The following is a 13,749-nucleotide window of genomic DNA, read 5'->3' as shown; positions in this document are numbered from 1 at the left end:
TAATGAGTTTATCTGTGACCCATATTCTCTAATAAAACTTATCAGCGTATAAAAACCACAATTCTCCACCACACATATAATTGATCGGTTTTTCATAATTGCATTTGGAAAAATTAACTATTAGCAGACTCGGCCAAGCGTTGCTGTGGCTAAGGTTTTATTACATATAAAAAAAGAAAGAAAGATAGATAGCTTATGTGGAACGTTGGTACTTTTAACACAGCGCCATCTGTTAGAATTGTATCAAATAATAAACAAATATTTGTAATAAATTGCGACTATAATTAAAGATCTAAGCTATCCTATCTCTTAAGTTGGACCAGACTGCTCACGGTGTGCCAATTTAATTTAAAATCGGTTAAGTAGTTTAGGAGTCCATCGCGAACAAACATCGTGACAGGAGATTTATATATATTAAGATATAGCACAAATGCGGAAGTCCAAATTTCCTTAAGTATTTTATTTTTATAGCAACCCTATGTAAAATTATATTTATCAGATTTCTATTCTCACAAAATCTAATTAACAAATTCGCGTTTATATTAGTGTTATTTTAAGTAGTAGTAACGTAAACCAAATACATAAATGTTATGAAATATAATAGGGAATTTTATTCTTGGCTAATATGAAACTTCATTAACAGTCTAACATATCCCGTGACGTAACACTTTATTGCAAACATTGAAATGTCCACGGCTTATTTACATTTCATACCGCTATAGAAGATTTCTGATTTCCTTATGTATGTGGCAGAGATAGTCGACGTATGAGGAAGACCCATCCACACCACGATCTTCAACCAAGAAGTGTCGCAGCACTGCCTCCAATTTGTCGTGCTGACGCATTACCGTTAACTAAAATAAAAAATAGGAATTAATGACAACTAAGGTCACGAGAACAGTAAAGAACCAATGATATGGCGCGTTTCGCTTGATTGTGATTGGTTTATACGTACGTCATTTATACGTACGTGTACGTATACGTATACGAATTTTTGAAATTTAATTTGAATATGTTTATTTATTCTTGGCTACGTAACGTTCACAAGTCACGTAGCCAAGAATAAATAAACATCGATAAAAAATTAAATGCCTAACTAATTCTTAACTTACATTTAGTGTTATTTCTCAAATTAAGTGCGTAGAAGCGACAAAAATAAAATCAATTTGTTTTTATAGAAGCTCTCTTTTATGTTTAATTAAATAGTTTCTATAACGCAACTGTTTAAAATATGTTTTAATACCCAATTGCCCTGATAACACTTATATTACTTCAAACCACAACTAGTTTTTAGTGTATCCTTTCATGAACTTTGTATCTGACTTATCAAAGTCAAATAATCGTTTCATACTATTAGAAATTTATTGTTAGTTAGAAAAAAATAAATATTAATATTAGTTTTTTTATTGTTACATAAAAAAGTATAAGTTCACAAAAGTTATCAGAAAGATCCACCACCAAATATTTATTTCTTCGCCGATGCAAGTCGCATGCATGACACTAGACAAATATGAAAGCGCACACAACCCGTCACAAACTTCATAAAGTTTTTTTTATGACGTTTTCAGCGATAAACCAAAAAGTGCATAGAAACATTTTAAAAACAACAAATATTTCCTTTTTGTAATCTTCGAAAGTTATTTTTCCACAATCCCAAATTCGGGTAAGCGGCCAAAGAAAAAAAAAAACATCCCAAAACATTCAGATGCCAAATTCAACCTACATAATTTTCTGCACGATTTTGTGTGTGTTCATCAAAAACTCCACATATGAGGGCGTTCCATCGACACCAGTGTCTTCATATAACATTTTGCGGAATAACGCCTCGTTCTTGCCGTACTGGTGCACGACTTCAAGCTACGTGCGACAGAGATAGATATAAGAAACATGCACGTGCGAAAGAGAGATCATGCACGTTACAGACTAAGATATACTCGGTTACAATACTACATTCGTGCTTTTCATATTAAATGTGTTAGTGAAGGTTACAAATTATTAAAAAGTGGAAAACTCTAAAGCTAGCAAAGTTTTATAATACAAAAGAGCTAATATAAAATATTAAAAAAATACTTAAGCGTCTAAATATTCAATACATTTTTATAATTGCTTACAATTTTCTAATTATATCTCATAAATCAATAACTTAGTCAAAATGCCAAGAAATTTTAGAACACACAAATAATAACTAACTACATATCTAATAATATTAAATAAAATCTATCAAAATCTAAAAAGCCTTTATCCTCACCCGCATAGCAGTTCTCCTCTTATCCCTTGCATCTTCTAGCAAGGCTCTAACGGCTCTGTTCAGCTCGTTATCTAATTCTGGCAGCTCGCAGACCTGGGTATTCAGCTGGTGAGGAGATGGAGCACCGAAGACATCATTGACGAATTCTAGAGAGGCTTGTGATCCAACCCAGAGCAACATATGGACGCCATTTTCTAAAAATATTGGCTCATTATTATACGGCAATGTTCTTACATTTACAATATACCAGCACTAAAAACTCTGCATTTTAGAGTTTTATAAAAGAATAGTTGATTTACATGTGATAGAATATAAATACTACGTAATATTAAACTGTATTCAGTAGCTCAGACCAACAAAATCTAAGTAATTACAAAGAAATCAAATTATGAATTTGCAAATCAAATCATATATTGATTTACTCTTTTAAAATAGTTTTAACAATATATTGCTTACATTGATTTGATTATTATATGTGAAGACGTAGAACAAAACTAAATAAAATAATAACGCTTTCTATCAAACTTTGTAGAAATTTAAAACTTTATATTTAGGTTTAAAGACATTTATTCTCATAATAGACATTAGTCACTTACATGAGAACACTTATATGCTAACGTTACAATTTGAAAAAAAAAAAAAGAAAAAAGAAACTTGGTAGAACTTGGATGAACTTTCATTTCCGTAGATTGGGATCAAAATTTAAGTTTTGTTTCTCAATAAGTAATGTGCAGGATTATTTCTTCAAACTTAACAATATTTCACCGGGAATCAAATCTATACCGAGTTAGACAGATGGCTAGATATAGAACTTCGAAATTCAAACCTAGGGAATTTATCTGAAAATAAACTTACCAAGCAAATAGACCCCATGATCGCTCATCTTATCGACAGATGCTCTAAGCGGCTGAGGCGGACTTGGAAGCGTATGAAGCGGAAGAAGACGCGGGTACGTATATACTACGGACTGAGATACGTCCGCTGTCAACGCACGGTACATTGCGCAGGAACGGTCATCACAAGTTAGGTCTGGACCTGGAACATTTTATTATTCCTCTTTAGGATTTTGAGATTTTTATAAAATTATAAAAATATAATAAAAAGTGAGAATATAGTGGTCTATGGTTTTTACTGTTGAAATTTATAAAAATATTTATGGTTCCTATTTTTTGGGAATAGATAATACAATGTGGTGCCCTGATTGTATTTTGTTTACTATAAATAAAAAATTTAATTAAAACAAATAGAAGTACATTTTCTAAAAGTAATATACATTTACGTCCGCCTTAAAAAGCTATTAAACATAATTGTAACACAAAAAATTTTTTAGATGTTTTTTAAGTACATATCTTCCAAATATTTCATGTTTAGAGTGTAATACATACCTCCAGAAATAGCGTCAGACCGTAATAGACCGCTAGTATACAATGGCAGTAGTTTCATAGACTCCGGTAAGACTAATTGGGCTGCAGAAGATGGCGACGCACAGTGTCTTCTGTACGCGGCCAACGAACGCGCACAACGCGTTGTTAAACCTTCACGTACTGCGCGGGGAGGGGCGTCACGAAGGGCCCATACCGCTAAAATATTAATACGAGAATAATTAGTATCTAATGCTTCTAAGAAAGATTGGTAAGATATAGTTAAAAAATACACAAATATATATATATATATATATACATACACAAAATAGTTAAAATACACACTAACATTACATTCACTAAAATAAATCAAATTCAAAAGCGCAGTTCACGACGCCCTCATAATTTAATTCTACTTAAGTATAGAACCAATTACGGCAAAAAAACATTGAGCTTTGGGGGAGTACTACGGTATAATAGACCTCCAAAAAATGTAAAAAGTACAGGTAGCAGTTAAGATTAAAAGACCATCTATTGAGTGATCTCAATCTACGAAAATGATAGTTAATCCAAGTTCTACCAAGCTTCTTTTCTTTTCTTCTTTTCAAATTGTAACGTTAGCATATAAGTGTTCTCATGTAAGTGACTAATGTCTATTATGAGAATAAATGTCTTTAAACCTAAAAAATTAATTAATTAATAATCGTTTGTTACATTAAGTCTCTTGACGAAGACCAATCTATAGAAATAATATTTGTTAAATCATTCTTAGTCTTTAGCTGAAGTAATCTTTCGTTTGTTTCTGTTAAATTCAGATTTCTATTACGCTGTGATAAATAGATAGAATATTTTGATTTAGTTTTTTTTTAAATATGGGGTTAAAATAAATACCTTGTTTAGTAAGGAAATTGATCATCGTATCCAATTCAGCAGATCTATACACATCAGCGAGCTGGTGGGCCACATTGAGTGCTAGGTTTAGCACACGTAATCTTCTCTGACCGGATCGATGCGTATACAGCAACGCAGTTTGAATGTATACGCCGTCTTCGGCCGTCAGTTTGTCGTCATGTTTTATTTCGACGCCTATCGCTTTGTCAGGGTCTGGTGAATTAAATATTTTAATTAAGTCGCTACGCTTTTAATTTATAACTCGCAGTAAATTAAAAGTAACGGTTAACGGTTAGAATAACTTTGTTTCTCATATGAATTAAAAAATTCGCTTACTGAGAAAAACATTACAAGACTAAATAATTATTACTAGAACGCACAGAAGGTACCTATACAAAAATTCACAAAACAAATACAGTAACAAAAATGCAGGTAGACACAACAGACTCGAAACGGTCAACCAAGCAAAAACATAGGTTTAGTAATTATTTTTTTAAATCAACATATTTTAGTATACAATATATTTGGTACATAATATTTTACAGATATAAACGCGCATTTATTACATTATTAAATATGCCGAGTCTCGTTTCCACGATTGCTGTAAAATATTTGAGATGTCATTAAAGCTTTTTTTAAATGTACTTGCATTAACAAAGACGTCGTATGTCCTGTCAAGTAATTAAATATTTAAATTGGTAGATTAAAAATAAACAGTTGAAATTTACTCCAATCTAGTATTTCAAGATTCAAAGAGCATATTTCGAACAAGAGAATTTTCCCCATTATGCCACCAATGTCTTCTTTAAGCCAGCTCATTGACGCAGGAGACTGAAAGGAACTGTGATAGTAAATATATCAATAATTAAACATACCAATAGCAGCCAATTCGACATCAGTGGTGTTAGACATAAAGAAATGTCCGAAGAAGTCAGTCGCTCGTACGCCCGTGGACGTGCGTACACGCATCACTGCATCGTGAGCAGTGTTACGTGTCACTACGCGACGAACATCACGGCATAGACGACTGCCGTCTGTCTCAGCCTGGAATTATATCATTTATAAAGAAAACCACCGAAGATGCAAAAAATCTAGATATAATCACCAATCACAATGTGTATTTTTTCTTTTCTTCTATCTCCTTCCAAATATAATTAAAGTTATCAAAAATTATATAATCTATACTAATATTATAAAGAGGAAAGGTTTGATTTTTTGTTTGTTTGTTTGTTTGTATGAATTGAATAGGCTCCGAAACTACTTGGCAGATTTGAAAAATTCTTTCACTGTTGGAAAGCTACATCATTCCTGAGTGACATAGGCTATATTTCATTTTGAACAAAAATAGGGTTCCGTAAGATATTAGGGTTTTTCGGACACAAGGTGTAAAAAATCAACCAAAAAAGTTACTTATTTTGCGTACCGTGCCTAAACTATTAAAGATAGAACCATAAAATGTTTTAAGTAATTGTAGATCTTATAAATATCTACAAAAAAGTCGACGACACACTATACCTATCTATGTCGAGTGAGGCACAATAGCCATAAATGATATACATGGCAAAACGACGTTTGCCAGTTCAGCTAGTGTACTATACAAGTAATAAATTACTTTCTTCTTGTTTTAACAATTATTAACTACTTTATAAATTAAAATTTATTTTAGGGAAATTCTTAGATATTAAGTACATATTATTAAGCTGTTGGTTTGCTCGGTCTCGAATGCAGTTGTGGAATTATAAACTTACTGTGAAATAAGTGTATTTGTGCACTTGTCCGCCCGTCAATCGCGGCAGTTGTCCGATAGTGGCCGTATCTACGTACGAGTTGTTAAATACGAACAGTTCGACGGACACGCCCGCAGCGGAACACGCTTGGCCTAACTCGTTGTACGCTGTTGTTTGGGGACCTTGAACAGAATTACTCAAACGTCAAACTATAAAGAAAAGTAAAGAACATAAATAATATTCACATTTATAAAGTTGGTATATATTTTCAAATGGCATTCATGTTATAAGACGACGTTATCTATGTCAAATCACAAACATTTAAGAAAAATTATAAACTATATTGTGTCAAATAACTTTACATTCAGAAGAAATATAAAAAAACATTGGCAAAAGAAAGCACAAAATTTAATTTAGCAAAAAAAATTAAGTAAAAATACGAAACTCACTCAAGATCTGCTTCTCCTTCTCTGTTCCAAGAAGTTTCCTGTCTTCTCTATTAATAAGTTTTCCGGGCGCATTGTAAGTTGGAAGCGATGTGTGGAATACCAAGAGTTGACCACAGGTATCTGCCGCTTTAAGGGCTTCTAGACCAGCCTAAAAAATATTATTGATTTGTGTATCATGAACAAATTAATAAAAATAATTTAATTCTTAAATATTAATTTTATGTTATCTACGTTAAGTTATGTATCTTGGGCATAGCAAAAAATAACTTATCATTTTATGCAATGGTCTATGCATCAAGTTTAAGTCAGGTGCATATTCATTCTGCTAATAATTTTAAGCAGAGGTATTTTTCCCATTAAATTGTAACATTAACAACCCGTTGAACATATTCCCAAATATAAAAAATATATATAAATAAATACATTCTGTATAAATTGTTTTTTTTTTATATATTATCATTTACAATTATTTGTTTATCTTAAATATAGGGTAAAAGAAGTAAAATTCAACATATGTAATATCTCTGTCTATCTTACCTGAACAGCAGGCAACAAAATAATTTCAGTGTTTTGGTTCTCAGCAAATATTGTGGGTAATTGCTGGAGCAATGCCTCCAGTACTGGTCCAGACTCTTCAGCTTCCACAAGGAAGCCTTCTAGGATCGGTACAAACATGTCTCCGATGTCACCAACTGATAGCATTTGTGGTTGTGCAAGGGAACCCTAGAATATTGTCAATTATAAGACGTTATGGGACAAAATTGCCATAGTTCTAATATGTAACTACAACACAAATACATCAATCAATAGCGAGTATTTTTTCTCTATCTCCCTTTCTCACTCTCTCCTTTTTCTTCGGCTAAAACGCTGCACATCTTCGTGACGCTAATATTTCGTTTCATCCGTAATAAATTAACCTATTATATATTAATATTTCATACGGCTAAAGAAGTTTCACTTCAAAAAATACATATTTGAATGTTCAATAAAAAATGTAAATAATTCCTTTTGACCACTATTTTGTAAAATTTATTTTATCCTGTGTTATATTGTTGTATATATTATAAGTAATTTTACGTTTATTTTATTTAAATTTTTCTATACATATTTTTATATTGTTTCATACAATTATTTGATTAATTAAATGTCAGTCTCACCTTGATATTGTAGAAGTGCACGGTAGAACTGTACGTAATGAAGCCTACTCGAGTCATACACTTGCCAGTTTGTTCATCCTTTGGCATTGCCTGTAAAATTATTCAACCTCACATAATTTCTAGAATCTACTTACTTTTAGTATATATGGTCTTATAAAATTTGAACAAAAGCATATAAAGAATATATTATATTAACTAGACAAGGTCTAAAATATTTTTTTAATAATTGATTAGATTTTTTCTGCAAATGTATTTTACTGGTGCTATTATGTATCTATAATGATGTCTGATTAGCGGCTTGGACGTGTGCCTCTTAACCCTGAGATTTTGCGTTCAAACCAAGGCTGTGTGTGTGGCACGAGTGGACTTATCTTTCTGTGTGTAATAAACACTAGTCCATACAGAAAAGGAAAATAATGTGAGAAAACCGGCATGCCTTAGACTAACGCGGTAGCGTAACACACACGCCTGATCACCGGCTTGCCTACTATGTAAAAAATAATGATCACGAAAGAGATAAGGAATCTCTTTTATTTACCTGAATGATATCCAGAATATTGTCACATATAGTGCGCAGAAGACCACTTTTCATGGAGTTATACGATACGTCTATTACAAACACTACTGCCGGTGGATTAGGCAGGGTGTTGTTCTGAAATAAATTATTAACAAATTTTAATAAAAATAATTTTAATAATTAAAAAGACTAAAGAACATATGTATCAGCAATATTGAACTTTTTCAGGCTTGGCTACTGAGTGAAGAGTAAATAAATATAAGGTAATTATATTTATTTCCCACAGAAGTAATTCCGAAGCAATTCGACTTAGGGTTCTTCAAGAAAAGAGCGTACAAATTCTGAAAAGGCCGGCAACGCACTCGCGAGCCACTAGCATCGAGAGTGTCCATGGGCGGCGGTATCACTTAACATCAGATGAGCCTCCTGCCCGTTTGCCCCTGTTCTATAAAAAAAAATGGTTGGTTAATGTTACTCACCCTACAATATTCTTTAGTAGCGACAATTTCGTAGGCGCCGACACTTATTTCAGCCGGAAGTCTTCCGTACTGTTGCATTGTGTTTATGTATTGCGTGTACTCCATTGGCACTGAAATATAAAATATGTTTGCATTTATGAATTTTTAAAATAAACAGTTTCTTTTTTTAGCTTTAATAGTATAAATAAATCCTAATATTATTTTGGGAATATATATACTAATATTGTTAGGATTAATTTTACTAGAAATTATTTGTTACTACCTTCATAATTTTACTACACATCTAAACAATATTACATATAATGAATATACATATTTTAAAGTATAATTTGACACTTAAAAGTTAATATACCTAACTTTCTTAAAAAAAAATCCTAATACCAAAAGTATTACATACAGAACCATAGCATATGATAAATTCGAAAGAAGAAAACATTTAAATTTAAATATTACACAATATACAACAGACAAGACAGACTTGAGACAATCTTTATATTTAAATGTTTTAAATTAATTAATCTTTACATACCCTCAGTAGTAGCTTTACAGAAGGCACACTTAAAATGTCTGCCTGCATCTATGAACTTCATATTGGGGCAGATATATGCTTTGCATCGACTGCATCTCACCGGGCCCATGTTAGGTGACCCCGTGAGGGCTGCAAAGTCAATCAATGGCGGCTCCTGTTCTGTACCCACTGTCTCTGCCATGGGGGCAATCTGAAGTCATACAGATATTGTAATTAGTAAGATAATAAGGGTTTACAAAATAATTTGAAAACTATAACACTTAATATTGCATTTATAATAAATCAAATCAAAATTTATTTATTCATGTAGGTAACAATGTACACTAATTATGAACGTCAAAAAAAAGAAATATTAAATGAATTTAATTTTACATTTACTGCCAGTTCTCAAATCAAGGGCGTAGAACGGAAGAGAAGAACTAGCAATAAACTCTCCGCCACTCTTTTTAATCGCCAAGTTTTTTTTTTACACAATAATAATTTTTCATAATAAACTGTTATCTTGCTCAGAAAGGAAAAGAAAACAGTAACACACTACACTTTACATATAGCTGAAATGTATTATTAAAAGTATTTTTAGTCTCAAATATTGACGTTATTCTAAAGCTTAAGAGATTTCATGATTGGTTAAAGAGGCTATGTACTTAGTTCTGCTTAACATTGTCTTATATAGTGTACTTACAACAAGGCAGAAGGGAATGGATGTTTGTTTGAGAAGATCATTAGTCACGGGAACACTGTACAGGGAACTTCTTATGAATCTGGGACCTACACAGAATAAATACATTGAAAATCATATAAATTGAATTAACTGTGAAAATATAATTTTAGATGAATTTGTCCTCATTTAAAATAGATAAGCAATTATAAGAAACACAATATGCTTTTTCAACATGTATTGCAATTGTAGGGCCATTGCAAAAAAGTTTTATGAGATTTGGAATGAAATTAAATCAGTAGGAATCTGTTTATTATAAAAATATTAGGACAAAATAATATAACTTACTAGCATTTCCTTTATCATCAACAATAAAGTCAGTGGTGACAAGTGGAGGCACTAAGCCTTTATCGTTGGTTACAAATACTCCACTGCGGTTATTTTGGTCATCGGACATCACTTGGATCTAATGATGAAGTATTAATATTTAATTATTAAAGAGCTATATTACTTTAAATGCCTAAATAATATAAGTAAAATTCTCTCTTCTCTGAATGTATAATTCAAATTCTATTATTAAAAACTATACATATAAAAATTACATATCTGCAAATAAATGATTTGCAATTTATGTAACTCTAAACCTTAAAAAATTAAATATTCGCTTTTATAAACAAAATACAAATTAAAAATTATTTTAACAGCACATACTGGACTTGGCATCTGATCGGGATCAAGCCTCCTTTGTTGAGGTTGCTGGTATGGCTGCTGTCCATAACTTGGCTGTTGGGCTGGGAAAGGTGGTGGATATCCTGAACCTGCCTGATAGTTTTGTTGAGGCAATGGGGGCATTCCTGAAATAGTGTTGTTGATACATAAAATGACCATAATAAATAAAATTCTATCTTGTATCTAATATATAAAATAGTAAATAACAAAAATGTTACAAAAAAATTACCTGGATATTGAGAATTTTGTGGTGGTGCAGTAAACTGTCCCTGCTGATTTAAGGGTGGTGGCATGTGAGGCATACCAGGCATAGATTGGAACTGATTGTACTGTGATGAGGGGGGCATGCCTGACTGTGGTGGCATCCCTGGTTGTGGAGGTATTCCGGGCTGTGGTGGCATTCCTTGTTGTGAATGCATGGTAGGCTGAGAAGGCATTACCGGCTGTGGAGGCATTCCCGGTTGTGGTGGCATTCCTTGTTGTGAATGCATGGTAGGCTGAGAAGGCATTCCCGGCTGTGGAGGCATTCCCGGCTGTGAAGGCATTCCCGGCTGTGGAGGCATTCCCGGCTGCGGAGGCATTCCCGGCTGCGGAGCCATTCCTGGCCGTGGAGGCATTCCAGATTGTGCAACCATGCCTGGTTGCTGAGGCATTCCTGATCGTGGAGCCGTGCCTGGTTGAGAATGCATGCCAATCTGTGGAGGCATTCCTGGCTGTGGTGGCATTCCTGGTTGTGATGGCATGCCTGGCTGCGGTGGCATTCCTGGCTGCGGTGGCATTCCTGGCTGCGGTGGCATTCCTGGCTGCGGTGGCATTCCTGGCTGCGGTGGCATTCCTGGCTGCGGTGGCATGCCTGGTTGCTGTGGCAATCTTTGTTGTGGGGGCATGCTTGGTTGGGGGGGCACTGCTGGTTGAGGAGGCATGCCTGGTTGGGGAGGCACAGACTGTTGAATAGGCAATCCCTGTTGTGGCATATGGGATTGCTGTATATTTGTTTGTTGTAAAGGTTTCTGCATGCTAGGAGGTCCTTGAGTTTCAGGCCTCATTGAACCCTGCTGACTTGGTGGTGGCATGGCACTTGCTTGTGAAAAATGCTGGTTAGGCATAGGCCCTCTATTTTGTATATTTGATGGTATGTTTTGCCCAAGTGACCCTTGATCAGGCCTCATTTGGGGTTGGTTCAATCCTGGTTGACTAGTTGGAGGACCTTGTCCATACTGAAGTGGCATTTGAGGTTTTTGTTGCATCGGTGCCATCCCTGTCTGGCTCTGCATTCCAGGTTGTTGTTGCATAGGATTTGGCATGTGCATAGATGTAGGTGGTTGGTTGAACTGAGGTCCAGGAGTAGATGATGGAGGATTTTGGGCCACAGAAGGAGGGAATTGTTGAGGCATACTAGTGACAGGTGGCCTTCCAGATTGCAATGATTTAACACCAGATGGCATTTGGTTAAAGTTAGATGTAGGTGGAAAATTCGGAGGTAACTGACCTGGTGGCAGTTGAGATGGTGGTATAAATCCCTGTGGCCCATTTAAATTCATATTTTGCATCTTATTGGATATATCATTTTGGGAACTATTAGGGGGCATTTGATTATAATTATTAGAATTTTGAATGCCATTATAATCTTGTGAAGGAGGATAGTTTAGTGGATTATTTGGAGCATTATTATTTTGGCCTGGTGGTGGATATTGTGGATTCATCATTTTGTGTAATAATTATCTGAAACAATATTTATTACACCTTATTTAATTATTTATGACATAATTATATACCTCATTCATCGTTAATTGCATGTTGTTAATAAATGATAATATGACAGTAATATTTTTTAAATCTGATATATCTAGATATTACCTATTTACTACAAATTGCAGTTACTAATTTATGAGATTAGACAGTTTTATACTTAAAAAACTTAATAAAATAATTCCGAAAACTAACTTTAAAACATTTAAACGAATTCTCATCGTAAGATCAGATTGATAATCACTATGAAGATATCATTACATCTGGGAAGAATTCCAGAAGTAATGCGAAACATGAATTTTTCATAATATTTGAGTCTATTACATAAAATTAGGATATGTAACAAGAGTTATTTGCGAAAAGATTCTCACACTAAGGTTGACATCTGGAGATCCTTATTTTTAAAATGCAATTTACAGTTAGTATGTATTACAATTAAAGAAGTTATATTATTTATCAAATAGATGCATTTATAAAGTTTTTACACTTACTTCAGTTTTATTTTATTTTATCGTATTCACACACTAAAAATATAAACAACACAAGAATCTCCACAAATTTTCGGGCCACGTATCCTGACTGACAGTTGTGACAAATCACACCGCTTATGTGGAACTTTTCAAATTGCATGGCAAACGCTTGTAGAGGAACGTCTTTTAAGTAGTTATTAATGTATAATTGTGTGTTTACAAAAATATTTTACTTTTTTTAATTTCATTGACATATTATTTTCCATTTTTGTTCTCATTTGAGTACAGAATTCTTATAAGAGCATCGAAATACAATTTCAAGAAATCGTTTGAAAACGTTAAAAGGAACGTTTTAATGTCTTACAATAAAATATCTGTGCAATTTGATTTAAAAATATTATGAGCCAACTATTTGATAATTTTGATTTTATAATCAGTTAGATAAACTACGAATAATAATATAAGCCTCGAGTTAACAATAAGTTTAAGTTTTTTAACAATAAGTTTAGCATTAGTATTTACTTTTATGGAGTATTTTTAGATATTATATATTAATTATTATGTTAGCCGTTAGACGTTATAATTTTATCTTAATTAGTTTGCAGTAGCCATAATTATTTCAATTCATACATAATAGTTGGTTAAGGTTTACAATTCAATACCTCGATTTTGAGGTCGGGGGAGGGTATACTTATCACCCCCAACCAATTTCAAGTACTAGAAACAGTTATATCAGTAGAAAAATAAAAATAAACCAAAACATACATATAATACCTAACATTAAC

At 33.2% G+C, this 13,749-nt stretch overlaps 1 protein-coding gene across 3 annotated transcripts; it reads right to left on the bottom strand.

Annotated features, from left to right (window-relative positions):
• Positions 1-306: 306 nt before the first annotated feature.
• On the bottom strand, positions 307-13,085 carry LOC110991789 (protein transport protein Sec24C). Of its 3 annotated transcripts, XM_045630649.1 has the most exons (19): positions 12,986-13,085; positions 10,975-12,467; positions 10,728-10,870; positions 10,365-10,482; positions 10,041-10,126; positions 9,359-9,548; positions 8,830-8,939; positions 8,372-8,485; positions 7,834-7,923; positions 7,214-7,399; positions 6,677-6,824; positions 6,249-6,409; positions 5,376-5,544; positions 4,501-4,713; positions 3,634-3,828; positions 3,104-3,283; positions 2,249-2,442; positions 1,724-1,857; positions 723-854 (listed from the first exon to the last, which is right to left on the bottom strand). In XM_045630649.1, exons 2-19 carry the CDS (start codon positions 12,449-12,451, stop codon positions 851-853), a joined length of 3,912 nt encoding a protein of 1,303 aa, XP_045486605.1. In that variant the 5' UTR covers positions 12,452-12,467; positions 12,986-13,085; the 3' UTR covers positions 723-850. The 3 variants fall into 3 exon arrangements, with proteins under 3 accessions (XP_045486604.1, XP_045486605.1, XP_045486606.1); XM_045630648.1 differs by lacking the exon at positions 1,724-1,857 and having other exon boundaries at positions 307-854; XM_045630650.1 differs by lacking the exon at positions 723-854 and having other exon boundaries at positions 1,720-1,857.
• Between the last annotated feature and the right edge of the window lie 664 nt (positions 13,086-13,749).

This window comes from Pieris rapae, chromosome 13, assembly GCF_905147795.1.
Source record: "Pieris rapae chromosome 13, ilPieRapa1.1, whole genome shotgun sequence".
In the NCBI taxonomy this organism is placed as follows: domain Eukaryota; kingdom Metazoa; phylum Arthropoda; class Insecta; order Lepidoptera; family Pieridae; genus Pieris; species Pieris rapae.
The sequence above is the reverse complement of the archived record's forward strand: the minus strand, read 5'-3'. Positions and strand labels throughout refer to the sequence as shown.

Bases quoted from the DNA above. Each gene is read 5' to 3' on its own strand.
- LOC110991789 (XM_045630648.1), bottom strand. From the start codon at position 12,451: ATGATGAATCCACAATATCCACCACCAGGCCAAAATAATAATGCTCCA. The intron at 8,940-9,358 runs GTATGTAAAGAT...TTTATATTTCAG, and splicing joins CTGTAAAGCTACTACTGAGG to TGCCAATGGAGTACACGCAA. The intron at 3,829-4,500 runs GTATTTATTTTA...TTAATATTTTAG, and splicing joins CAATTTCCTTACTAAACAAG to CGGTATGGGCCCTTCGTGAC.